Source organism: Acomys russatus, chromosome 31, assembly GCF_903995435.1.
Source record: "Acomys russatus chromosome 31, mAcoRus1.1, whole genome shotgun sequence".
Classification (NCBI taxonomy): domain Eukaryota; kingdom Metazoa; phylum Chordata; class Mammalia; order Rodentia; family Muridae; genus Acomys; species Acomys russatus.
Genome location: NC_067167.1, coordinates 5,103,371 through 5,130,120, shown reverse-complemented (window position 1 = coordinate 5,130,120; position 26,750 = coordinate 5,103,371). Strand labels below are relative to the sequence as shown.

The 26,750-nt window shown below is 52.0% G+C and overlaps 1 protein-coding gene across 1 annotated transcript; it reads left to right on the top strand.

The window, feature by feature from the left end:
- Positions 1 to 835: 835 nt before the first annotated feature.
- On the top strand, positions 836 to 26,568 carry LOC127212750 (complement C3-like). The gene is given in 41 exon segments (XM_051172883.1): positions 836 to 951; positions 2,015 to 2,204; positions 2,586 to 2,748; positions 2,846 to 2,916; positions 3,556 to 3,650; positions 3,748 to 3,830; positions 3,926 to 4,016; positions 4,104 to 4,206; positions 4,400 to 4,526; positions 4,622 to 4,737; positions 4,825 to 4,971; positions 5,611 to 5,814; positions 5,958 to 6,164; positions 6,686 to 6,841; positions 7,194 to 7,323; positions 7,816 to 7,887; positions 8,070 to 8,209; positions 8,211 to 8,271; positions 9,083 to 9,191; positions 9,713 to 9,798; positions 10,547 to 10,689; positions 10,837 to 11,046; positions 12,178 to 12,244; positions 12,348 to 12,434; positions 13,698 to 13,901; positions 14,434 to 14,509; positions 14,781 to 14,940; positions 15,645 to 15,743; positions 17,276 to 17,432; positions 18,180 to 18,343; positions 19,578 to 19,736; positions 20,233 to 20,292; positions 20,397 to 20,487; positions 20,598 to 20,649; positions 22,145 to 22,232; positions 22,333 to 22,419; positions 23,459 to 23,564; positions 23,976 to 24,065; positions 24,274 to 24,357; positions 26,241 to 26,324; positions 26,405 to 26,568. Coding segments are annotated over 41 exon segments (4,842 nt in total). The 5' UTR covers positions 836 to 868; the 3' UTR covers positions 26,545 to 26,568.
- Positions 26,569 to 26,750: the final 182 nt, after the last annotated feature.

Genomic DNA, 26,750 nt, shown 5'->3' with positions numbered 1-26,750 from the left:
AGGCATGGCTGGAGGGCAGCAGTTCAGGACTGTTCAGCACAGTGAATCTTCCCCTTCCTAAGGCTGCAACCCTTTGATACAGGTCCTCATGTCCTGACAACCATGCCCGCCCCCCACCCCCAACATAAAATTATTTCATTGCTATAATTTTGCTACTCTTTTTTTTTTTTTTAAGATTTATTTATTTATTATTTATACAGTATGCTGTCCAAATGTGTGCCTGCACACCAGACGAGGGCACCAGATCACATTATCGATGGTTGTGAGCCACCATGTGGTTGCTGGCATTTGACCCCAGGACCTTTGGAAGAACAGACAGTGCTCTTAACCACTGAGCCATCTCTGCAGCCCCCAATTTTCCTACTCTTATTCATCGCAATGTAAATATTTGAAATGCAGGATCTACGATATGCAACTCCAAAGGGGTCAAAACCCACAGGTTGAGAAGTGCTGATTTAGCAAGACGTTGGGAAGTGGGGAGAAGCAGACAGACAGAAGCGCTCAAGTGCTGAGACCCAGCTAAGTGTGGGAGGGAGTCACTGTAGACTTCCATGGTCTCTACTGCAACCAGATACAAGGAGGGACCAGCTCAGGTTCAGCATCCTGCCTTGACCCGGAGATGCCAGAGCCAGACAGATTCTGTGGAACTCCAGTGAAAGTTCCTGGGGTTACTCACACCAAGGCTTGTTGGCCAGGGCTTGTGAAAAGCTTAGGAAACTGTGTTGTGAAATCCGGGGCAGCCTCAGGGTCAGAAACAGGGAGGGACCAGAGAAGGCTGTCCACATAAGAGGCAGCTGCCACAGCTCTGGCTCATCACTGCCCACCCCTGCCCCTCACCCTCTCACTCCTTCCACCCTTGTCCTTCACTATGGGACCAGCTTCAGGGTCCCAGCTACTACTGCTGCTGCTGGTGGTGCTGGCCAGCTCCCCCCTGGCTCTGGGGAGCCCCATGTAAGTAGTCTGAGGGTGCAATTCCTTATAGAATTTAGAAGGCACCTGAGAGAGTGTGACTCTGTGGAGTCGGGGGCGGGGGGAGATGAGAGAGGGATGCTAAGAATTAGTGCTGGGGACTGGAACAAGGCGCAGTGGGTAAGAACTCTTCCTGTGTGAAATAAACCTTAGTTCAAATTCCCAGCACCCATGGAAAAGCCAGAAGTGGCCTCCTCCAGTGCCTGTAACCCCACACTGTGTGGCTGGAGACAGACTAGCTGGGCTTGCTGGCTGCCACCCCAGTGCCAGGCTCAGAGCAAGGCACCCCGCCCCTTTCATGGCAGGTAGGCAAGGATATCACAGGTAGGCAAACTGAAGCAGAATTCTAACACAAGGGAATAAGTTTTGTGAAGGTCAGGGTGCAGAACAGGACACCTGACACCCTCCTCTGGCCCCCACACATATACACAGTACCAAGAGCACATCCCCCACCCCTCATGGAATTTGGGTTGGTTGTGTGTTAAGGTGTTTACATAGTCTCATGTACGTAGAACACAGTATTGTAGCATTGGGGTGCCTATATATGAAACAGAAGTTCTGTAGGTTTAGGGTGTCAGTGATGTCTTATAGTTTAGGCACCAGTCAGTTTGAAATTTGAGGACTGGAGGGTTATTGGGGCCTTGCTCCTTGACTGTGTGGACTTTCAAAAGCCAAGCTCAGGTTGGGCCTGGTGACATGGATCTGTCATCTCAGCTACTCTGGAACCCAAGGCAGGAGATGTGCACCTTCTAAGCAAACCGTGGCTACAGAGTGAGTTCAGGGCTAGCCTGAACAACTTAGTAGTGAGATGCTGTCTCCAAATAGAAAAGTGAGAAGAGGCTGGGGTGGAGCTTCGTGGTAGAGAGAGCACTCGCACAGCATGAGGAAAGACCTATGAGTTGGTACCCAGTGCCGAAGCCAGGAAAAGCCAGCCGATGTCCCAGCTAGTACCAGGAGCTCTCCAGGAGCAGGGCCTGGGCCAGTCAGTCATGAGGGCTGGAGTCTCGGGCCTCGAGATGACGTGTGCTCCCATACCCTTTGCCAGGTTCTCCATCATCACCCCCAATGTCCTGCGGCTGGAGAGCGAAGAGACCTTCGTTCTGGAGGCCCATGAGGCACAGGGTGACATTTCAGTCACAGTCACTGTGCAGGACTTTCAAAAGAAGCAGGTGCTGACCAGTGAGAAGACAGTGCTTACCAGAGCCAATGGACACTTGAGCAGTCTCTCCATCAAGGTGGGTGAGGGATTGAGGAGCTACAGTCAGCCACAGCCCCTACAGTCCAACAGGATCCTCCACGCTGCTTCCTACATGTCCCTCTGAGCCCTTCCTCTCTATGTACCTCACCCCCCCCCCATGGAATCATTCCTTTCTGGGCCCCTCCCCCTGAGTCCCTCCTCTCTGAGCCCCTCTCCTCTAAGGCCCTCCAACTGAGTCCCTCCCCTTCAAGCCCCTCCCTCTCTATCTCCTGCCGCCCCCACTCCCGTGCCCCTCCCCTCTTCTCTGAGTCCCTCCTGTCTGAGTGGAGACAGAGAGGAGGCCCAGAAGCTCAGGGAGATGCTCTTCTGGAGTGTCACCTTGAACCAGACTCCTGACATCCCCCTGGCCCAAGTGTAGATTCCAGCCACTAAGGAGTTCAAGGCAGATAAGGAGCGCCAGTATGTGACAGTTGTGGCAAACTTCGGGGCAGCAACGGTGGAGAAAGCAGTGCTGGTGAGCTTCCAGAGTGGGTACCTCTTCATCCAGACAGACAAGACCATCTACACTCCGGGCTCCACAGGTGAGTGCTGCCAGAGGCTGCTCACACCAGGGCTGGAAGGTCCTCCCAGAGCCTGAGGTCTAATGGGACTCTGCTCATCTCCCCCCTCATCCTTTAGTCCGCTATCGGATCTTCACTGTGGACAACAAGCTACTGCCCGTGGGCCAGACAGTCATCATCACTATCGAGGTACCAGCTACAGAGTTCCCCAGAGATGGAGAGCCCCCAGAGTGGGGTCCATGGGCAAATGGCTACACAGAGTGGTCAGTGCAGAGACCAGAGGCTTAGGGAGGCCCACAAGAGGGACATAGACAGAGGAATCTGACTCCAGAGAAACTTCCCAAGCCTCAGTTTCCCCATCTGAAAATTGGGATGACAGTTGATAGAATTCTGTGTAGACTATTCTGCCCAGGAGAGGGCCTCTGGGAAAACTTGTGTGAGAATCCCTCCCCCACTCTGCCTACAACAGTCTGTGGCTCCCACTTCTTTAGGACCAAAGTCTCCCTTGCAGAAGGGCCTGCTCACCCTGCCCAGTTTCTTTCCTCCCTTCCTCCTCCTCTCTGTATCTGGCTCTCTCTGCTCCAGACACATACACAACACGCCCCTTATCTTCTAAACGCCCAGGCTCTTGCTGTGTGAACTATATCTTAGACATACAAGAATGCACAGAGAGGTTGTGCTAGTTGCCTGAGATCACAGAGCTTGTAAGTGGCACAGTAGGGATTTGAACCCAGGCTGAGTTAGCCAGGTCTGCTGCCTCAGTAGACATAGGAGATGGAATGGTTGGGTCTCCGAAGAGTTGCTTTATCCCATTTGCCTTCCCCACAGACCCCCGATGGCGTGCCCATCAAGAGAGACACCCTGTCTTCCCTCAACCAGAACGGCATCTTGCCTTTGTCCTGGAACATTCCAGAACTGGTCAAGTATGTCTGGGTCTCCAGGAACTGGACTCCCCTGGTCCAAAAGAGAGATAGGGAGGAGGAGCTTGGGGGCCCCACCATACACCTCATCTTCTTGCAGCATGGGGCAGTGGAAGATCCGAGCCTTCTGTGAACACTCACCAAAGCAAATCTTCACTGCAGAGTTTGAGGTGAAGGAGTATGGTAAGTCCCGAGGCATGCAGAGGAGTCAGGTTGAGGGTGACATCATTGTACCTCAGTAGCCACACCAATGCCATAATCTTCCCACCCCATCACAGTGCTGCCCAGTTTTGAGGTCCTGGTGCTGCCTGCAGAGAAATTTTATTATATCGATGATCCAAAGGGTCTGGAAGTTTCCATCACAGCCAGGTGAGGCTGGTGGTGACACATGGGGGAGTGGGTCTTTAGCCACAGCCAGAGAGGTCTCCAAGACTCCAAAGTCTCCTTACCTCACAGGTTCCTGTATGGGAAGGATGTGGACGGGACGGCCTTTGTGATCTTTGGGGTCCAGGATGGCGATAAGAGGATTTCTCTAGCCCACTCCCTCCAGCGTGTGTTGGTACTGTCCCAGCCTCTAGAACACCAACTTCTTCTCTGCCACGCCCATTCCCCCATCCCTTAGCCCCTTGCACCCTTAGCCCCTCCCACCTCACTTTCCCACACCTGGCCACCCAGTCTGAGCTCCTCCCCTTCCCAGCCTGTCCTTTCTGGGGAACCTTCTCCCCTCCCTCACTCTCCCCTCTCCTCTGCAGATCCAGGAAGGTTCTGGGGAAGCAAAGCTGGAGAGAGAGGTGCTGCTGGATGGAGTGCGTCCCTCCAACGCTGATGCCCTGGTGGGGAAGTCCCTGTATGTCTCTGTCACTGTCATCCTGCACTCAGGTGAGGCCTGCTTTGATGAGGGAAGTCTGAGAAAGGAGGCCTGGCCCTGAGGGCTGCTGGGAACCTGCCCTCACCATTACCATCCACCCCCTCAGGCAGTGACATGGTGGAGGCAGAACACACTGGGATCCCAATTGTAACCTCTCCATATGAGATACACTTCACCAAGACACCCAAATTCTTCAAGCCAGCCATGCCCTTCGACCTCATGGTAAAATCCAGGCCCAGTGTCCAAACTCCCACCTTGAGTCACTCTGACCACACCCCCTGACCCTTCTCAACCTGCCTCTCTTCACAGGTGTTTGTGACCAACCCTGACGGCTCTCCAGCCAGCAGAGTGCCAGTAGTCACTCAGGGATCTGATGCGCAGGCTCTCACCCAAGATGATGGCGTGGCCAAACTGAGTGTCAACACTCTCAACAACCGCCAGCCCTTGACCATCACAGTGAGTGTCTGAAGCTGCCGCCCTGGTCTCCAGGGCCAGGGAAACATGGGGCTGTGCTGGATTCAGGACAGGTTCTCTGGCTCACCCACAGGATCCCATGTTGCAAGAACAGAACACCTCACAAAAGCCTGTTAAAAGAAGAAAGAAATAGCTTTTATTTTTCACCTGCATTTATTATTTATACAATACTCTGTCTGCATGTACAAGTGCAGGCCAGAAGAGGGCATCAGATCTCCTTATAAATGGTTCTGAGCCACCATGGCGTTGCTGAGAATCGAACTCAGGACCTCTGGAAGAGCACACAATGGTCTTAACCGCTGAGTCGTGGCTCCAGTCCAGGAAGGTGTACCTTGCCTAACAGTATGAGGCCTTAGCCTATCATGGCTGGGCAGGCACAGATGCAGGAGCATAGAGCAGCTGTCTCGTCAGCAGAGATGAACGCTGGTGCTCAGTTCACTGGCTCCTTTTTATTCAATCCAGGCCTCTAGCTCAGGGGAGGACCGTGCCACCCACACATTCAACCTAATCTAGAGACTCCCTCACGGGCATGGCCAGAGCTTGGCTCCTGATCGATTCTAGACACTGTTGAGCTGTCAATCAGTAATCAGCCCTCACGTGCCTCCCTCTTTCCCTACCCAGGTAAGCACCAAGAAGGAGGGTATCCCGGACACGCGGCAAGCCACCAAGACCATGCAGGCACAGCCCTACAACACAATGTACAACTCCAATAACTACCTACACCTGTCAGTGTCTCGCGTGGAGCTCAAACCAGGGGACAATCTCAATGTCAACTTCCACCTGCGTACAGACCAAGAGGCCAAGATCCGCTACTACACCTACCTGGTCAGTGGCCACCTGGGGTGGGGGGGTAGGGGTGGGGCTCCACTCCTCCAGCATCCCAGGGATCCCTGCCCAGCCCCTGTGTCTCCCCTACTCGCTCCACGCAGTCCCATCCTGGCTCTAACGCCAGCCCATCATTCCTCCAGGTTATGAACAAGGGGAAGCTACTGAAGGCAGGCCGCCAGGTTCGGGAGCCTGGCCAGGACCCAGTGGTCTTGTCCCTGCCCATTACTCCAGATTTCATTCCTTCCTTCCGCCTGGTGGCTTACTACACCCTGACTGCAGCCAATGGCCAGAGGGAGGTGGTGGCCGACTCTGTGTGGGTGGATGTGAAGGATTCCTGTGTAGGCACGGTGAGCCCACGCCCTGCCCCTCTCTGGTCTCCAGTCCCCTTTTCTTTTCCTTTCTTTCTTTTTGCCTTCCCCCCCCCCTTTTTTTCTGAGACAGGGTTTCTCTGTCCTGGAACCCACTCTGTAGACCTCAAATGCACAGAGATCCTCTTGCCTCTGCCTCCCTGAGTGCTGGGATCAAAGGTGTGCACCAGCACACAGTCACCATGCAGTTCTGACTGTCAGAAAACTCAACGTGTAGACTAGGCTGGGCTTGAACTCACAGAGATCTGCCCGCCTTTGTCTCCCCACTGCCATTTGCCGCCCTTCCTTTGCTCTTCTCTCCCTCTCTCTGTCTCTGCCTCTCTGTGTCTCTCTCTCTGTCTCTCTGTCTCTCTCTCTTTCTTCTCTCTCTTTCTGTTTCTCTCCTCAACTCTCTCTTTATCTTATCTCTTCTCTCCCACTTTCCCCTTTCTCCCTTCTCCTTCCCTCTGTGGTTTTTTTCCAGCATTGACTCTTTCTCATTTTGTTTCCCCACCCTATAGTTAGTGGTGAAGGGTGACCCCAAAAATCGACATCATTTACCTGGGCGTCAATCAACACTCAGGATCGAGGGGAACCAGGGGGCCCGAGTTGGGCTGGTGGCCGTGGACAAGGGTGTGTTTGTGCTGAATAAGAAGAACAAACTGACTCAGAGCAAGGTGAGCCCCTGTGTCCCTGACCCAGGCTGGGGCAGCAGTGTGGGGTGAGCTTCTGGGTCCCTGAGCGAGGCTGGGGCAGCAGCCTGGGGTGAGCTCCTGCATATCCTAGCCAGGCTGGGGCAGCAGCCTGGGGTGAGCTCCTGAATCCCCAAGCCAGGCTGGGGCAGCAGCATGGGGTGGAGCACAGTGGGTGGTGCGAGTGAGAGGCTGGCTTAGGAGTCTGTCTAGGGCTAGATGTGAGGGTTGGAGGGGTTGGGATAGTTGCGTTGAGCTTCATGTTAGATTGGATGAGGCTCTGCTGACCTGGCTTCTCTCTACCCCTGCCACTCACCCCATCTCATCCCATTTGCAGATCTGGGACATGGTAGAAAAGTCAGACATCGGCTGCACCCCAGGCAGCGGGAAGGACTATGCTGGCGTCTTCACGGATGCAGGCCTGGCCTTTAAGACAAGCCAAGGCCAGCAGACTGATCAGAGGACAAGTGAGAAAAGAGACCAGGGTGGACACAAAGAGGGACGTGTTTCCACCACTAGGTGCCCATATAAGAGCAGGACCCTGGGAGCAAGAGACCGAATCTCTGCCCTTCCACCAGCAGCACATGCCCGTGCCTGTTCTGTTTAACATTAGCTTTCAGTTGCTTTAAATTAAAGACAGGTGTGTGTGTGTGTGTGTGTGTGTGTGTGTGTGTGTGTGTGTGTGTGTGTGCACTTCTGAATGTGTGCATGTATGTGTGCAAATGTGGACAAATGTGCATGTGTGTGCATATGCACACCACCTACCACTCAGTTCTCACCTTTCGTCTTGCGGGTCCTGGGGCTCAAACTCGGGTCAGCAGCATTGGCGGCAAGCCCCTCTACCCACTGAGCCACCTCCCCAGCCTTCAGTGCTGCTCCTTGAGCCTCAGCCTCTTCTCCTGCAAAAAGGGTGCAATCCCATGGCAGCCTCACCCATTTCCCTCCTGGCCCTCCCTCAGATCTTGAGTGTGCCAAGCCAGCTGCCCGTCGCCGTCGCTCGGTACAGTTGATGGAAAGGAGGATGGACAAAGGTGAGGAACTCTCCGCGGACCCCATCTCTGTGCATCAGCCATACCCATCTTGTTAGAATCCCAAGGGAGGAGGAGGAGAGGGTTGCCCCCCTCCTTGTCCTGCCCCATGGAAGTTCTACCTGGAGTCTGGCTTAACGTTCTCCTGATGGCTATGGCTGACGCTGGGTCTGGGCCTTCCGCAGCGGGTCAGTACACTGACAAGGCTCTGCGCAAGTGTTGCGAGGACGGCATGCGCGATATCCCTATGCGGCTCACCTGCCAACGCCGGGCCCGCTTCATCTCCCAGGGAGAGAAATGTGTGAAAGCCTTCATGGACTGCTGCGGACTATATCACCAAGCTTCGGCAACAACACCGGAGAGACCGTGTGCTGGGCCTGGCAAGGAGTGAGTGGTGCCTTGTGGGGTGACTCTGGTGGGGCGGGCAGGAGGGACACACCTGCCTAGTGAATGGGTAGCTGCACCTGTCTGTTGGAAGGGTAGCCCAAAGGCTGTGATCCTAACCCTGTCCCCTGGGAGGATAGAAGGAGGAAGATGGGGCAGCTGGGCTTCATAGCAAGAGAAAGACTAAGGGAGGGAGCCTAGCCACCGGTGTTTCCCGACCTAGACCCCCTGCCCACAGACCGATACATCTTCAGCAAAATGTCGATAAATTCTCCTGCACTCAGCCACGTTGAAGCTAGATGTGGAAGCACATGCCTGTCACTCAAGCACTCAGGAAGCTGAGACAGGAGGATTGCTGCAGGTCCCATTAGGTATCCTGGGCTACCTAATGATTTCCCAACCAGCTTGAATGGTGCTTACCTCGACACCAACACATCTGTAGAACGTGGGTTTTAGTTTTTACTTCCTGGACAGAGAGAGGAGCCCATAGACTAGCATGTCTGGTGCTGGTGGGAACCCTCACACAGCGGTGGGTGCACAGCAGGGTGTGGTGGCGCATGCCCTTAATCCCAGCAATCGGCAGGCAGAGGCAGGGGGATCTCTGTGAGCTCAAGGCCAGCCTGGTTTACAAAGCAAGTCCAGGTCAGCCAGGACTACAAGAGAAACCCTGTCTCAAAAAAACTAAAAAGCAAAAAGCAAAAACAAACAACCAAAAGCAGTGGTGAATGAATTTACATGGTTCAGAAATGTATGCCAGGGAGGAGCCATCTGCACAGGAGGTCTTTTTTCCAAAACCAAATCTACCCACCCTCAGGTGATATGGATGAAGACATAATTCCAGAAGACGATATCGTCTCTCGAAGCCACTTTCCAGAGAGCTGGCTGTGGACCATAGAGGAGTTGAAAGAACCAGAAAAAAATGGGTATGGCGTGATAGTCAGTGGGTAAAGAGGCTACCAAGCACCACTTGACCCATGTGGTGGAAGAAGAAAGCAAACTCCCACAGGGTCTCCCCTGACTTCCCCATGAAGGTGGGGGCAGAAGGATCTCTCTCTCTCTCTCTCTCTCTCTCTCTCTCTCTCTCTCTCTCTCTCTCTCTCACACACACACACACACACACACACACACTCACATATATATATATATATATATATATATATATATATATATATATATATAATATATTTGTATAACAGGAGGTGGGGCTTGGATTCTCTCATTCCAAAGGCTTTGTCCCTGACCAGCTATTTTGAATATCTCGCATGCACCTGCCAACTTCCTGGCTCCTCTGGAGTCACCTTTGAGGTTCATGGCCTGAACTAGGAAAGCTACAGGTGCAACCCAGAGCTCAAGTGGAAACTTTCCCCCTGGAGCCTCCTCCTCAGCACCCTTCTCTGTCTTCATACATATTACTGCTTAATTTCTAAACTTCTGTCCTACCCAGAGTCTCTACAAAGACCATGAACATCTTTCTCAAAGACTCCATCACCACCTGGGAGATTCTGGCAGTGAGCTTGTCAAACAAGAAAGGTACAGGATGGGTTGGGAAGATGGCTACGTGGTGCAGCGCTTGCCTTGCAAGCATAAGGATAGGAGCCCCACCCGCAGAACCAACAGAAAAAACAGTGTTGTAATGCCTGCTTGTAATTCCAGGGGTGGTGAGACAGAAACAGGAGGATCCCTAGGGCTTCCTGGCCGGCTAACCTAGCCAATCAGTGAGCCTTGGGGACACTAAGAAAGTCTGTGCCACAAATTAAAGTAGAGGGCTGGGGAGCTCAGTGGTTAAAAGCATTTGCTGATCTTGCAGAGGACCAGAGTTCAGTTCCCAGTACCCTTATCAGGGTGCTCACAGCTGCCTGAAGCTTCGGGAGATCTGCTGCCCTCTTCTGTCCTCTGTGGGGAGTGCATGGAGATGCACACAAACACAGAGTTGCATGTACACATACATAAAATTAAATAAGGTAGGTAGAAAGCAATTGAAGAAGACAGGCAGGGTGAACCTCTGGCCTCCGCATGCTTGTATACCCATGCGTGCAGGCATGTGCACCCGGGTGCGTGCATGTGCACATGTAAACTCACAGACGTTGGACACAACTGGCTGTGATCCCACCTCATCTGGGATCTGTCAATCACATGTGCGTGTTTAGTGTTTCCCCTTTTCTGCAGATGGGGTCAGCCATGGGCAGCTGATCCAGGGAACTTGAGCCAGGAGCCCGGCTTTTCCCCCCTGCACAGCCCTCCTACCCTTGACCCTTCACCCTCCTCTCTCGGCCGACAGGGATCTGTGTGGCCGACCCCTATGAGATCGCAGTGATGCAGGACTTCTTCATTGACCTGCGGCTGCCTTACTCTGTGGTGCGCAACGAACAGGTGGAGATCAGAGCTGTGCTATACAACTACGATGACGAAAACCCTCTTAAGGTGTGAGCCAGTTAGAGTTGGGAGGGTCACTGGGAGCCATGAACCCACCCTTACCTACCCTGGTCCTCCCCTCACTTCCCCTGTCCCCCCCCTCACCTGCTTGGCCTGTCCTTCACGCACCTTCCCTGGCTCCTCCCTCCCTTGCAGGTGAAGGTGAGCCTGTTGCACAACCCAGCCTTCTGCAGCATGGCCACTGCCAAGAAGAGCTACTCTCAGATCATCGACATCCCCGCCAAGTCTTCTATAGCTGTGCCTTACGTCATTGTCCCCTTGAAAATCGGCCTCCAGGAGGTGGAAGTCAAGGCTTCAGCCTTCAACTCACGCCATGATGGTGTCAAAAAGACACTGAAGGTCGTGGTGAGTCCTTGGGGCACCTGCTCTCTCTGGTCTTCAGATCTCCCTGCTGTTGACCTGGCCTCTGAGACCTCAAGGATCATCTTAGGGCTCTGTGTTCCCTAGGTGTCACAGAACCTTAGAAATGGCCAGGCTCAAGGAGTGGAGAGATCAGTGAACTCATGCAAAGCTCTGGTCCCATCGCAGCTATGGGGTGTGGCCTGTTGTCCTAGCCCTGGGAGATGGGAGCAGGAAGGCCATGAATTTGAGAATAGCAAGGGTAACAATGAAACCCTGTTTCAGTTTTTTTTTTTTTAAAGAAAAAAGGGCCTAAGGAGATGGCTCAGCTGGCAAAGTGATTGTTGTTTAAGCATGAGGAACTGGGTTCAGGTCCCAGCACCCAAAACAGGAGCCAGAGGAAGTGGATCACTGGCCAGTCAGCCTAGCTGAACCTGGAAGATTCCAGAGTTAGCAAGAGACTCTGTTACAAAAGGTGAGGTGGAGAAGGATAGAAGAAGACATATGACATTGACATTTTCACATGCTTACGTGCACACTCACACTCTCGTTCACATAGCTATGTATAAATGTATGGATACATGCATACACACTTACACATACACACATACACACATGTACTCGCACACCTCACACACATACACTCATACAGACACACACATGTGCTTGCACACTCACATGCACACACTCTTACACATAAACATGCACAGACACACCTCACACACATGTCCACTCACGAAGATGCGTACATACGTATACACATTTGCAGACACACTCATACAGGCATGCATACTTGCACACACAAGCACACATGCGTGCACACACACTTGCACATACACAAATATGCATACTCACACCCACACACATGAACACTTGAACACACTCATAAATACACATATGCACATGCCCATGCACAGATATTTAGAAATACACACATGCGCACACACACACATATGAATATAAGGTAGGTGTTTGCATCACCTCCTCCTTAGAAGAAGTTGAGACACAGAGAGGTTAAGTAACTAGTCTCCAGTCACACAGGGAGAAGAGCAGAAGATCTCGGAAGGAGTGTCCTCTGGACAGCACCCTACTGACCATCTGTGTATCTGTTGTCATATTGTCCATCCTTCTCCATAGCCGGAAGGAATGAGAGTCAACAAAACTGTGATCAGTAAAACGCTGGATCCAGAGCAGCTCGGCCAAGGTGAGGAGGCAGGCAGAGAGGGCAAGGGGGTGTGGGGGGGTGCCAGGGAAGGGGCAGGAGGAGCTGGTGCCATCCAAGCTTCCTTCACTCTCTCACCCTGCAGAGGGAGTACAGAGAGTGGAAGTGCCCGCTGCAGACCTCAGCGACCAAGTGCCAGACACAGACTCTGAGACCAGAATTCTCCTGCAAGGTAAAATGGCCTAAACTTCCTGCCCAGCAGGGGTCAGAGCAGCTGGGAGGCTGAAGCTAACTGAGTGCCACCTCAGGGTGGGGAATGGAGAGAGAAGAGGAAAAAGAAAAGAAAAGAAAAGGAGGTATGGAAGGAGAGGAAAGACCCCGGACCAGGATGCCAGGATTTGAATCTCGACACACTGTCTCTCCTTGCTTCACTTTGCCTCTAAGAAAAATGAGGATATTAATACGACACTGTTTTAGTCACTGTTCTATCGCTGTGAAGAGACACTATGACCTAGGCAACGCTATCAAAGTAAGCATTTAATTGGGTCTGGCTTGCTGTTTCAGAGGCTTAGTCTGTGACCATCACAGCAGGAAGCAGGCAGGCATGGTGCTAGGGCAGTTGATGAGCTCTCCATCCTGATCCATAGGCAGCAGGCAGAGAGAGAACAAGTGAGACTGGGCTGAGAGTGGATTTTTGAACCCTCAGATCCCACCCCAGTGACATACCGCCTCCGACAAGGCCACACCTCCTGATCCCTCTCAAACAGTTTCATTAACTGGGACCAAACACTCAAGCATATGAGCCTGTGACAACTGCTCTCATTCAAACACCTCATACTCTCCCTGCCTTGTTTGCTGTGGGGGTTGAGCCATAGCACCTCAGATCCCCCATATCATCCGGAGCAGTGTACCTTGGGTCAGCCTGCAGGAGCCTCTGGCAGAAGTTAGTTCAGCAAACAGCATTGGCTGGTAAAGACATTTAAAGGAGAAGCTACACATGTTAAGGGCTGAGGTTCTGCTACTTTTGCCTGGATCCAGGAAGAATGGGTTTTGTGTTCCTGAGTCAAGCTGCCATAGAGAGCGAGTGACAACACCTAACTGCGAAGTTGGTTTGGGGATTATCTGAGATTCTATGTGGAGTTCCCCAACAGACACAAGCAGTGCATTCTAAGCCTGAGCTGTCCGTGACTACCGCCATTTTTGTTGTTGTTGTTGTTGTTGTTTTCCAGACAGGGTTTCTCTGTGTAACCTTGGCTGTCTTGGACTCACTTTGTAGACCAGACTGGCCTCAAACTCATAGAGATCTGCCTGCCTCTGCCTCTTCAAATGCTGCCCGGCTTAATGCCATTATTTTAACTAAAGGTGAAATTAAATGTAAGAGGAGGGGTATAAGCTCTCACCAAACCCACATAGGATCCCACGCACTGTCCTGCAGTCACCAAGCCCTGGACAGAGACTGGCTGGAACGGGTCTTTTCTTCCACCCTGGGCTGCAGGAACCCCGGTGACTCAGATGGTTGAGGACTCTGTGGATGGGGAGCGGCTGAAACACCTGATTGTGACCCCCTCGGGCTGTGGGGAGCAGAACATGATCGGCATGACACCCACAGTCATTGCGGTACACTACCTGGACCAGACCGAACAGTGGGAGAAGTTTGGCCTGGACAAGAGGCAGGAGTCTCTGGAGCTCATCAAGAAAGGTGGGCCTGAGCTAGAGTACCCACAAACCTGCTCATCCTTCAGAGGCCCCTCCCTCCCCAATCTTCAAAGCCATAGCCCTCCTCCAGAGGCCCCAGGGCTCCTCAATCTTCTCCCAAGCTCTTCCCTGCTCCCAAGGCTCTGTGTGTTCTCCAAGCCCCTCCCCCTTCCTGTCTTCAGAGATGGCTCACTTCCTGTCTGATCCCTGAGCACAGCCTGAATCCTCATATAATCCATGCTCCAACTGAGCCCTTTTCTTTTCTGCAATTCTGTCCCACCCCATAGAGCATCCTTGCCCTCAGGCTCCTCAGTGAGGCCCTCCCACTCATACCCCCATTCTATCCCTGCCCTCTGAGCTTTTCTCTTCAAGTCTTCCTTTAGTGCCCTACTCCACCTCACACCGCAGGATCTTGGCCCTACCCTCTTTGAACCTATGTCCCACCTCACGCTGTGGCCAGAGCATCCACTGTCCACCCTGGTCAGCCCAGCCTCAGCTCACTCCTTCCTTTGGTGACCCTGTCTATTCCCTCACAGGGTACACCCAGCAGCTGGCCTTCAAACAGCCCAGCTTTGCCTATGCTGCCTTCAACAACCGACCCCCCAGCACCTGGTAAGCACAGATGGTCAGCTTGGGTCCCTCTGCCTCAACGTCTACCTAAACAAAGCCTAGATCCCTACTAACGGTGGTCTGGCCTCTGTCCAGTCAAGGCTGCAGGGGCTGAGTGAGCCTTAGACTCCAATAAACAGATTGGAGATTAAAAATACAAACTGAGTCACTCTGGCACCACCCCCTCATTGCTCATTGGTGAGCAAAGATGTCGATCTCTGGTTTCCAAAGCCAATTGGTTCATAACTGGTGTCCCTATAACTCCCACCCCCAGGCTGACAGCCTATGTGGTCAAGGTCTTCTCTCTGGCTGTCAACCTCATCGCCATCGACTCTCAGGTCCTGTGTGGGGCTGTTAAATGGCTGATCCTGGAGAAACAGAAGCCAGATGGTGTCTTTCAGGAGGACGGACCCGTGATTCACCAAGAAATGATTGTAAGAGCCAGGGGAATCCAGGGGGATTCCAGACAGAGGGGTAGAGGGTCCCAGAAGGGAGAAGAGAGAGTGCTACCCCATCTATCAGTTCACTTGGTGATGAAGGAGTGGGTGAAAGAGTAAAGTTGTAAAACACTGGAGCATCACAAGAAACCAGAGCCGAAAGACCCAACCATAGGAAGGACATTGAAGGATGGGCTGGCCAGTCCCTGAGTCCCTGTCTCTGCCTGCCCAATCCTGGAGTTACAGGCACACGTCATCATACACACATACACAAATACTTTTTATTTTAATGTGGGTTCTGGAGCATCAAACTTCCGGTGTTGAGCTTGAGCCATCTCTTCAGCCCCTACTTATGTGTTTTGACTCAAGATATTTCCCACTTACCATGGACCTGTAGGGAGGTAGGCCCACCATAATCCACATAGCGCTTCTGTCTGTGGAGGATGGGTAGCTCATCCATATCCCTGCTGGATACAAACCCCTGTGAGGGCTAGGACCCATGTCTACTTTTCTCAGCCATTATACGGGCAGCAGCACAGGGGGATCCCAGCAACATAGACAATGAACAAACCATTCAATTGAATCACATTAGAGGGTTTGATCCTCCTGGGTGAGGAGCTGAGTTCAGACTCCCCCATTTTTCAGGGTGTTTGTTAGCTAGGTAAGGACACATACACACCCACTTTTGCTTCTCATCACAGGGAGGCTTCCGGAATGCCAAGGAAGCCGATGTGTCCCTCACAGCCTTCGTCCTCATCGCGCTGCAGGAATCCAGAGAAATCTGTGGGGGACAGGTCAACGTGAGTGTCTTCTCAACCCTCTGCCATGTCATCGACCCCTGTGTGTGTGTGTGTGTGTGTGTGTGTGTGTGTGTGTGTGTGTGTGTGTAAAGTCTAGCTTCTCTTCTCTTGCTGTGATTGAACACTCTGAGCAAAAGCAACTTAAGGGAGTGAAGGCTTTCTTTCAGCTTATAGCTCCAGACCAAAGACCATCCCTGGGGGAAGTCAAGGCAGACACTCAAAGGCAGACAGGTTTGCTGTTCCATTACCTCAGACCAATGAGCTCACCTCACTCAAGGCCAATGAGAGGATGCTGCTTGCTGGCTCACTGGCAACCCTGCATCCTGGCTAGCTCTCTTAGACAGTTCAGGACCACTTGCTTAGAGACGGCATTGCCCACAGTGGCCCTCCCACATCTATTAGCAATCAAGACCATCCCTCATAGACATGGCCAGGAACCAATCTGATCCTGGCAATTCACCAACTGAGGTTCCCCTCTCTAGGCTGTGGCAGGTTGACAGTTGAAGCCAACCAGGGGAGAAGTGGTTGTTGCCTTTGCCGAGGAGATTTCTCCCTCTCTACTTATTATTTAGATGGTCTCGCGGAGAAGCCACGATACCTGCTGTATATCCTAGTTATGATTGCAGAGTTGGTTTTTAATGAAGTCTGGTATGTGAGTTTTCTGGGGGAGACCCAAACAAACATCTATCACCCTACATGGGGATCAAGAACAGACCAGGGAAATGGTTCTGCCCAAGTTCAGTTGGTGAAAGTTGCATCAAGTTTATTGGGGTCACTTAAGAGAGCATGGGTGGCTCAAAGGCAGCTGCATTGCCAAAAGGCCCACTCCATCATGAGTGAAGAGTCACAAAAGCTGCACATCTGGAGTACCCTGTCCAACCAAAGAGACTCCTCTACCCCAGTGATCACTTCCTGCATTTATAAGCCATCCGGAGGGGCTTTGTGTAGCCTGTACCTTTCCTGAGAGTCTTGAACGCTTGTGAGGTTTTGGAGCCTTTTGAGCCTTGGTCTAAGTCTCTCACCATCTTCCTGAGTTTTATGAGCACCACTGTCCCCCACCCCACCTTGGAGGGACCATTTCACTCAGAGCAAATAGATGCACATCTGAATTCAATGCATGAATAAATGTCAAGCCTGTAATAAGGGTGTAATGGCAGCAATGAGGATATGGAGGAGAGCAGCTGACCTAGGCTTACATTGACATGCTGAATATGGCTTCTAGCTTATGCCCATTTGGGACATTTTCTGCCATTGTTTTGTTTGGTGACATCCCTGGGGGAGTATGTACATGACCATAATCCACCACTGTTATGAAGCAGGGCTCACCTACTCAAGAACCCACAGTCACATACTCTTCTGCACACACCTAGTCTACAGGCTGCTCTCGGCACATACAAGTATTCAACAAAGAGGGGCCACTTGGGAACACTTAAAGCCAGACACATTGAAGACAGGGCAGTCCCAGGGGACAGATACTATCCTGGTGGCCCAGAAGTCATGTGTGTGAGCTCCTAACCATCTGTCTCTCACAGAGCCTTCCTGGGAGCATTAACAAGGCAGGGGAATATATCCAAGCCAGTTACCTGAACCTACAGAGACCATACACGGTGGCCATCGCCGGGTATGCTCTGGCCCTGATAAATAAGATGAAGGAACCTTACCTCAGCAAGTTTCTGAACACAGCCAAAGGTGAGGGGCCACCTCAAGGGGAAAGGGCTTGGTGTGTAGGTGTTTGAGGGGTCACTTGAAGGAGAAGGGGTGTATGGCCGGTGGGTGAGGGAGGGTTCTAAATACGCTGAGCCAGGATGTATGGCTGTTAGCCGAGGGGTGAGATGGATGGCCCACACTGCACTGGAAGCCTCTAAAGTATGTTGACTCTTCAATGTTGACCATATAATAGACCTGCTGTTTCTTTCATTCAACCATATGCTGGCCATCCAAGCCCAAGGGGGGAGAAAGGGCCACGGAAGGAGTGTCAGGGGCTGGTGGGCCAGGGATGAGCTTCCTTTCTTTTCCTGTTTCTGTTATAAAATCCCCGAATGGAAGCAACTCAATGGAGGAAGGGCTCTGTTCAGCTCACAGGTCAAGGGTGCAGTCCATCACAGCAGGGAAATCAAGGCAGGAAGCAGAGAGATGGCCACAAGCTCACTAGCACTCAGCTCACATTCTCCATCTATCACAATTTGATACCCCCATTCCAGTGGAGAGTCCCACCCACAGCCAAGATGGGTCTTCCCACATCAGTCAGCACAGTCAGGGTAACTCCCAACTGGCACGGCCAGGGGACTGTGTGCAGGTAACTCAGAGTGATAATCAACATTGAGCAGGAGGATGGTGACCAAGAAACATGGCCAACTGGGTACGGGGAAAGCCAGATCCTGAGTCATTCTCAGGCTACTGGGCAGTGGATGAAGGGCTGGGATGTCCCCTCTGCAGATGGGAATCGCTGGGAAGAGCCTGGCCAGCATCTCTACAACGTGGAGGCCACATCTTATGCCCTCCTTACCCTGCTGCAGCTGCAAGACTTCGACTCTGTGGGTCCCGTGGTGCGCTGGCTCAATGAGCAAAGATACTATGGAGGTGGCTACGGCTCCACCCAGGCAAGTGACCTCAAGCTTAATGCTTAATTCCCAGATCTCCTGGGGGGAAGACACCAAGACCCAGGCATATAGCTCTTCTGTCTGAGGAGTGTGGGAGACTGCAGGCAAGCCGAGATGCAGATGCCCTGCCCCACTAGAACATGTTCTGCATTCCACTAGGGTCACCAATGTCCCCCTTCCCCATTCTCATCAAAGTGTTCTAGGTCATGTTCCTAGCCCACCCCCTCAATGTCACCTTAACTGGAAGGCTCTAAAACACGTTTCTAGTTTCACCAGGATATTAATGGCCCCCTCACTGGAAGGTTCTAGATGTGGTCTTAATTTGACCGGACACCCCACCTCACGTATGTGAGTTCTAGATCATGTTCCTAGCTCAATGCCACCCTGCCATTGTAGCGTTCTAGATCACTTCCCTCAGCCCAAGGAGCTCCCAATGACCACTTCCGTCACAAATGGGTTCTTGGTCATGTTCTCTCTCCCACTGGGTTCTCAAATGTCACCCTTTCCCATGGGTGAGTTCTAGGCCAAGATCCCAGTTCCACCCACATGCTTGCCTGACAGCCACCTTTTGTCTTTGGTGTATTCTAGAGCAATCCTCACCTACACAAGGTGGCGCCTCTTTCTCTAGACTCTTCCATGTGATTTCTTTAGCCAGTTAAGGCAAAGCAAGCTTGGGTTCCAGCTTGATCCTTCTTTCTCATGGGCTGTTAGTCACCTCTCAATGTTCCATCCTTAGTATCACTTTAGAGTTTGGTGCCTCCACACCCAAGTTTCATTTTTTTCTCATGAGATGGTTCTAGACTAATTTCTGGCTTCCTAAGTTCTAGTCCACGGCGCCTTCCTCTTGATGGGTCTGGAGGTCCTAGGCCCTCAGTCTTCCACTTGGACTTTCTGATGGATCCTGACATGTGTTCGTCATTGGAAGCTTCTGAACAAAAGCTCACTGCCTTGGGGAGTTCTAGACAGGTGTTCAGTGCCCAGTGATCACCACTGTCCCCCTCACACTCTGGTGTGTTCTAGGCCACAGAATGACTGCCCACCAGCCCTGGCCTGGGATTCTGTCACATTGAGCTCTGAGATGTCCACCCCTTCCATCTTCGTCTCTGCACTCTCTGGAAGATTCTGTGTGTGGTGCTGATGGAGTAATTCTGACCCACACATCATTAGCTCCTCAGCAATCCTAACCACTAGAAGGAATGCAAGGCTAACGCTCCTTCTATCCCTTGTGTTCTAGGCCACCTTCATGGTATTCCAAGCCTTGGCTCAATACCAAACAGACATCCCTGACCACAAGGACTTGAACATGGATGTCTCCTTCCAACTCCCCAGCCGCAGCAACCCAGTAAAGTTTCGCCTCCTCTGGGAAACTGGCAGCCTCCTGAGATCAGAGGAGGTAGAGCCTCACCCCTCACCTCCTTGGATTCCAACCCTCCGTACCAGCCAGGGCTGTATGAGGGAGGTCAGATGCCTCCCAGAGCCAGAGGAAGCTGGCCCTCTGTGTGTGTGTGTGTGTGTGTGTGTGTGTGTGTGTGTGTGTGTGTGTGTGTGTACCTGCCTCTCTGCATGCATGCGCACACGCGTGTGCATATGCATACAGGTGGGGTGGGGGCGGTGAGAGGATAACCTGAGCTGTCTGTCCTCAGGTGCTGTCCATCTTGTTTGTCCAGAAAGTCTCTCACTGGGTTGAAATTTACCAAATAGACGAGGCTGGCTAGCCATCAGGCCCCAAGGATCCCCCTCTCTTTGCCTCCCCTGTTCTGGGATTTCAAGCCCATTTCTGGCTTGTTTTACATGGATTCTTAGGATCAAACCCATGCTCCCTAGCCTCTTACACTGTCTCCCTGGCTCTTAAGCCTCACTCCCCACTTCTCTCCCCAAACTCCTTGCAGACCAAGCACAATGAGGGCTTCACTCTAACAGCCAAAGGAAAAGGCCAAGGCACATTGTCGGTAAGAAAGGAGAACCCATCGGCTGGGTCCACCGCCTTACCTGTCCCTTTCTCCCTGTCCTCAGCCATGCTGTGCTCCCATGAGATGCTCTCTCACCTCACCAGGTGGTCACGGTGTATCATGCCAAAGTCAAAGGCAAAGTCACCTGCAAGAAGTTTGACCTCAGGGTCACCCTAAGACCAGCCCCTGAAGAAGGTAAGAGGAATAAAGACCCTTCCAGCACCACACCTGACATAGCACTAGCACTCCTCCCGAACCGGGACCCAAAGGTACCTTCTCCCATCTTTCTGTTTCTGTGTTTGTAGCTAAGAAGCCTGAAAACGCCCACAACAGTATGGTCCTTGACATCTGCACCAGGTGAGGATCTGGGTCCCTGGGGCTCATCCTGCTCCTTCTCTCCACCTTTACAGACTTCTTCGTCGTCCCTGCTTTGCGCATGCCACAAGTGTGAGAGCTGCGAGCTGCATCTCCTTTGTTAAGAGCTGACAAGCTTGCCATCCCTCTGGCCACACAGCACATCTCTCACATAACCCCAGGGTTCACATTCCCTCCATTTTCTCTCCCTTTAAAGCACGGCTAATGTTACAAAGTTCAGCACCAGGGCAACTTTCATTTTTCTTGTTATGTGATCATCTCTGTCAACCAGGGTTCTATTTCCGTGATCATGTATCTGCATACACATGCATGTGTGTATGTCTATGTGTGTGCACGCACAGACACGTGTGTAGGAGTATCTGTGCGTACATGTGTGTATACAGGCACGTGTGTGAGAATGTGTGTGCTTGCATTTGTGTGTGGTGTGCGTGTGTGTGTGCACACATGTGAATGTGTGCACTGCTTCATGACACAGCATATATGTGGAGGAGAGCTGTAGGAGTCCGTTCTCTCTTTCCACCATGTGTGTCTGGCGATTGAACTCAGGTTGTCAAGCACAGTGGTTAGCACCTTTGCTCACTAAGCCACCTCCCTGGCCCTTCACCTTGTTCTTTAGAAACAGATCTCTCCCTGGCCTGGAAACTTTCAAGCAGACTAGGCTAGCTGGGCAGTGAGCCCAGACTTTCTCCTGACTCTGTATCCCCAGGAATGGAACTACAGGCATGTATCAGAGAGATGGCTCAGTAGGTAGCACTGCTGGCCACCATGGTTGATCTTTTTCTTTTTTCTTTTTTTGATTTTTAACATGGCTAACAGGTGATCTCACTCAGCAAGGACTTCACTGATAAAGCCGTCAAGCTGGCCTGGCATGAAAGTCCTCCACACTGCCACCCCACCCCTCCACACTACCACGCCAGCCCCCCACACTGCCACACCACCACTCCAAACTGCCACACTACCCCTCCACACTGCCATGCCAGCCCGCTACAATGCCACGCCGTTCCTCCATACTGGCACACCAGACCTCTGCACTGCCATTTTTTTAGAGGGTGTATGCTATAGATGGGACCCAGGACTTTTACATGCTAGGCAAGAGCCTTACCTTTGTCATCAGGTTACTGTGGTTTTGTTTAGTTTAGTTTTGGGTTTTGACTATATTTGGTTTTGTTTGAGACCCTGTTTTGTTTTGTAACACAGGCTGGCCTGAGATGACTCAAAGTAGCTCACAGTTCTCCGGCCTCAGCCTCCCAGTGCGGAGACAGCAGCATGAACCCCCATGCCTCCCTGACAACATGAACCCCTGCACCTGGCTACATCAACTTATATAGCCCTCAGCAAGTGTTTCCCAAACCAAACTCTTCCTCAGTGCCAGGTGGAAAGCAGGAGCCTGGGTTCTGATAAGACCTCCTCATCCCGGCCCTGGCCCTGGGTGCTGAACCCATCCTGAAAGGTGATAACATTTTTCTGCCATGTGCAGGTACCTGGGAGATGTGGATGCCACTATGTCCATCCTGGATGTTGCCATGATGACTGGCTTTGCTCCTAACACAGAAGACCTGGAAGCGGTAGGGAGACTTGGGTCTGGGGCTTAGGGGAGGAGCCTGAGGTCTGGGCAAGGCTGTGGGAAGAAAGGGAGGGATTTTCACCAGCTCTGGTCTTCCCTAGCTGACCCGTGGAGTGGACAGATACATCTCCAAGTATGAGATAAACAAACTCACCGACAAGTACACCCTTATCATCTATCTAGACAAGGTACGGCTGTCCCCTGGGAGGCATCTGTGCCTCTCTTTTCCTTCCTGGATGCGTTTCTCCCTCCATCTTGAATACAGGATCTGTGCTATAAAGTGATAGGAGAAAGAGTTTGTATAATAAGTTGACTAATTTAAGAGTGTCTCCCCTCCCGCCCTAACTGGTGTGGGAGATGAGAGCTCTCTGCTCCATGCTCAGGGATCCAAAACCCTTCCACCCTGTGGCTCTGCAATCTCCAAGATCTTGGTGTTTGCAGCAATGGCATAGGAAAAGTGAACTGTGCATGTTTGTGCATTTTTATCTAATTGTGAATGACAGGGTCCTTCCCTGTCATCTGAACTGGTCCCAAACTCACGCACTCACAATCCTCCTGTCTCACCCTCCTGAATGCTGGGGTTATAGCCGTATGTCACCATACTTGGCTGCATGTGATGTTTCCATGAGCACTATCATAGTGCCTTTTACTTTCTTTTAACAAAATACCTGAGGTGGCATGATTTACTAAGAAAAGAGTTGTTTAGCTCGAATTGTTGGAAAATAACAACAGCCTAAGCCTGGTTGACCCCAGCTGTTTAGCCTTTAACAAAAGCCTCCAAGTATGGTGGCAGGAGAGAGCACAAGGGAAAGACCGGGAGAGGTCTAGAAAAAAGATTCCTTTTTATGGTGACCCAACACCACGATAACAGAAGCACTCCACTGAGACCTGGCCTTCTCCTCCCAGGCAGGCATCAATCCCCTCTGAAGGTGGCTCCTTAAGGTGTCAATATCCTCCTTAAAGGTAGTGACCTGCTGGCTGGAGCTTGGTCACCTAGATGCCCCTCACTCAGAGTAAGTTTGCGAATAGTTCAGCTCCCATCATACTAGAAAAGGGAGACAGATCTGATGACTGCTCATTAACCTTTACTGCTTCATCCACACCTTCTAGAACCTTCCTGGTCCCTCTGTTTCTCCACCATAGCTCCAAATCCCAGGACTGTGTCCTGGGCTCCCTCTGTGCAAACCACTAACCAGCTCCTTCCCCCCCCACACACCCCGCCCCCAGATCTCACACTCTGAAGAAGAATGTCTGTCCTTCAGGATTGACCAGTTCTTTAATGTGGGACTTATCCAGCCTGGGTCGGTCAAAGTCTACTCCTATTACAACCTGGGTAAGCAGCCAACGCAGGCCTTGAAGGCTGAGTACTCTAGGTTTCCAAGGACCCTGGGTGTCTGGGTATCAGAAATCTGACAGTCTGCATCAATATATTGGGAGAGTTGGGAATTTCAGGGCCCAAGGATTTACATATTGGGGTTTGAAAGTCCCAGAGATCTGGAGGGTGGGAGGGCCTGAGAATCCCTGGGACTTAGCGTTTTGAAATCTGAGGGTTTCAGGGCTCTATAGGGAGGTCTGAAGACACCATAGTCCAAAAGAGCCAAAGATCAGATAGCCTTGGGGCAGAGTGTTATGGGGTTTGAGGGGGGGTACCTAGCATCTCAGGGCTGAGTGGATTTATGAGCAGAGTTGTCTCAGAGGTGGAGTCCATGGCCCTCTGACCTCCTCCCATCTCTTCTCCCCACAGAGGAATCATGCACCCGGTTCTATCATCCAGACAAGGAAGATGGAATGCTGAGCAAGCTCTGCAACAACCAAATGTGCCGCTGTTCTGAGGGTGGGCACTAGGACGGTGTGAAGGGTGGACATGGGCTAGATACATCTGCATAGATTCTCCACTCCCATTGGGCAGGAAAGCCTAAAAGCCACCTCAGGGGACATGGAGTTTGGATACGTGTCTCCACTGAAACTGATCCCAACATAGACAATGGGTCCTAGGTCAGTGACAGAGGGACTCAAGGGCCTGTGTGCATCCTACTCTGCAGAGAACTGCTTTGTGCAACAGTCAAAGGATGAGGTAACACTGAATGACCGGCAGGACAAAGCCTGCGAGCCTGGAGTGGATTATGGTGAGTGTGGCCACTGGTGGCTTTATCAGACCATGTGGCGATAGGTGGTGTGACAGTGTGTGACCAGTGGGGAGCAGCAGTGGCACTGTGTGTGTCCCTATCAGGCTGTGGCTGCAGCTGACTGTTGTATGTTGGACATGTGTAGAGGTGTAGTGCAGGGCTATCATTTGGCAGAGGTGGTCTGTGTTGTGTGATGTTTCCTGGGGAGATGCTCACCCCAGGTAAGGCAACAGCCACCCAAGTCCAGCTTGACGAACCAGTGAGTTATTGGGGTCACTCATAAGAGCTGGAGTGAGGGGTTCCTTGCAGAAGCATGGGGGGCTCTTCTATAATCGTTGGAAGGGGCCTTGTAGGTTTGCTTTATTTCCTGAGTCTTAAGGGCCCTCCCTCCAGAAGCTGAGGTCTCAATGACAAGGACATAGCTAGATAGTGGTGAGCCATGGTTACCAGCTGCCTGACTACGTGCCACCAAGTGAGAAAAGAAAGAGTGACTATGGTAGAGTTGGCCAGGAGGCTGTAGTATGTAGCCACGGAACTGTGGGTAGGGATGATAGCTTTGTTGCCTTGGCTCTAGATGCCCAAACATGAAGTCCTGGATCTGATCCTCAGCATCTAGGTAAAAAACTCAGCACTGGGGAGGCAGAAACAGAAGGTTCTAAGGGTCCAGCAAGCCCAGCCACACCAGTGAGTTTAAGGTCTCAGTAAGACTGTCTCCTAAAACAAGAGGGATGGGGCTTGCTGGAGAGATGGCTCCGTGTGTTAGAGCACTGTTCATCAGGCTCACAGCAGCAGATAACTTCAGCCCCTGGAGATCTGACGCCCTCTTCTGGATTCACTGGATGCTGCACTCACATGCACAGAAACACACATCAGTCAAACAAAGGACAAAGTAGGCCTCTAGCCTCCACACACAGATGAACATGTACACATGTGTTCCAGTTGGCTTCTCTGTTGATGTGATAAACTCTGACCTAAAGGATCTTGGGGAGGAAAGGGTTTATTTCATCTTATAGTTCACAGTCCGTCATCAAGGGAGGCTAGGAACCAAAGCAGATACCGTGGAGAAATGCAACTTACTAACACCCCTCCCCATCCAGCCTGGGCCTAGGCATGGCACCGCCCACAGTGGCCTGGTCTCTCATCATCAGTTAGCAATCCAGAAAATGCCTCACAGACATGGCCACAGGCCAAGCTGATGGAGCAATTCTTCAGTTGAGGTTCCCTTTTCCCAGCTGTGTCAGGTTGACCACTGACATTATGACAACGTGTAAACGTGTTTACACACACACACACATACACACACAGTAGCTATAGCTGTGCACGTGGCTGTTGCTATGGGTGTAATTGCACACAGCTGAGTGAGTTGGGTATGTGCTATGACCATGAGTGACTTTGCATGTCTGTGTGTGAGACAGTTATCAAGGGCAACATTGGATAGCAGTCATAGCCACTGTGAAAATGACTATCCTTACACACAGCTTTAGTCAGGTGTGGTTTTGCAGGCTGCTGCAATTGTGTGATACTGTCATTGTGGCACTGTGGGTGTTTGCGGGGTAAGCAGAGCCACTTCTGTGTATATGACTGCCTGTAACTCTAACCGTGTGTGTGGCATGTGTGGCTATGAATGTCCACATGGTTCTGTGGCCTGGAGTTTCCCATAGCCTCAGTCCTATGAGCCTGTAGGCAGCTCTAAGTACTCACCCATGGTCAGGGCTAAGTACACAAGTCTGAGCATATCTGTGGGATGGGCTGGTTGTGTGTGTTCCTGGAATGGATAGACTTGGGGGGTTAGAGGCTCACGTGGCCAGGTGCATCTGCTGGTGAGGGCCCCATGGCCAACCCTGCTCATGACCCTCACTGCCCCTCCCCTCCCCCCTCCACAGTGTACAAGACCAAGCTCATCTCGACAGAGCTGTCAAATGACTTTGACGAGTACATCATGTCCATCCAGCAGGTCATCAAGTCAGGTACCCAGCCCTCCATCTTCCCACCTCCCCAGTCCCACTCCCTCTGCCTGGCGCTCAGCCTCCATCTCCTGGCTCTGCAGGCTCAGATGAGGTGCAGGCAGGGCAGGAGCGCAGGTTCATCAGCCACATCAAGTGCAGAGAAGCCTTGAAGCTGCAGGAAGGGAAGAAGTACCTCATGTGGGGTCTCTCCTCTGACCTGTGGGGGGAAAAGCCCAAGTAAGTGCCCACCCTGTCCATGAGTATGGCTGCCCCTCTCACCCCACCCATGGCCCCAGGAGCCCGCCCTCACCTGATCTCCCTTCCTCAGCATCAGCTACATCATTGGGAAGGGCACATGGGTAGAGCTCTGGCCCGAGGATGAGGAATGCCAGGAAATGGAGAACCAGAAACGGTGCAAGGCCCTTGAGGCATTCGCAGAAGAAATGA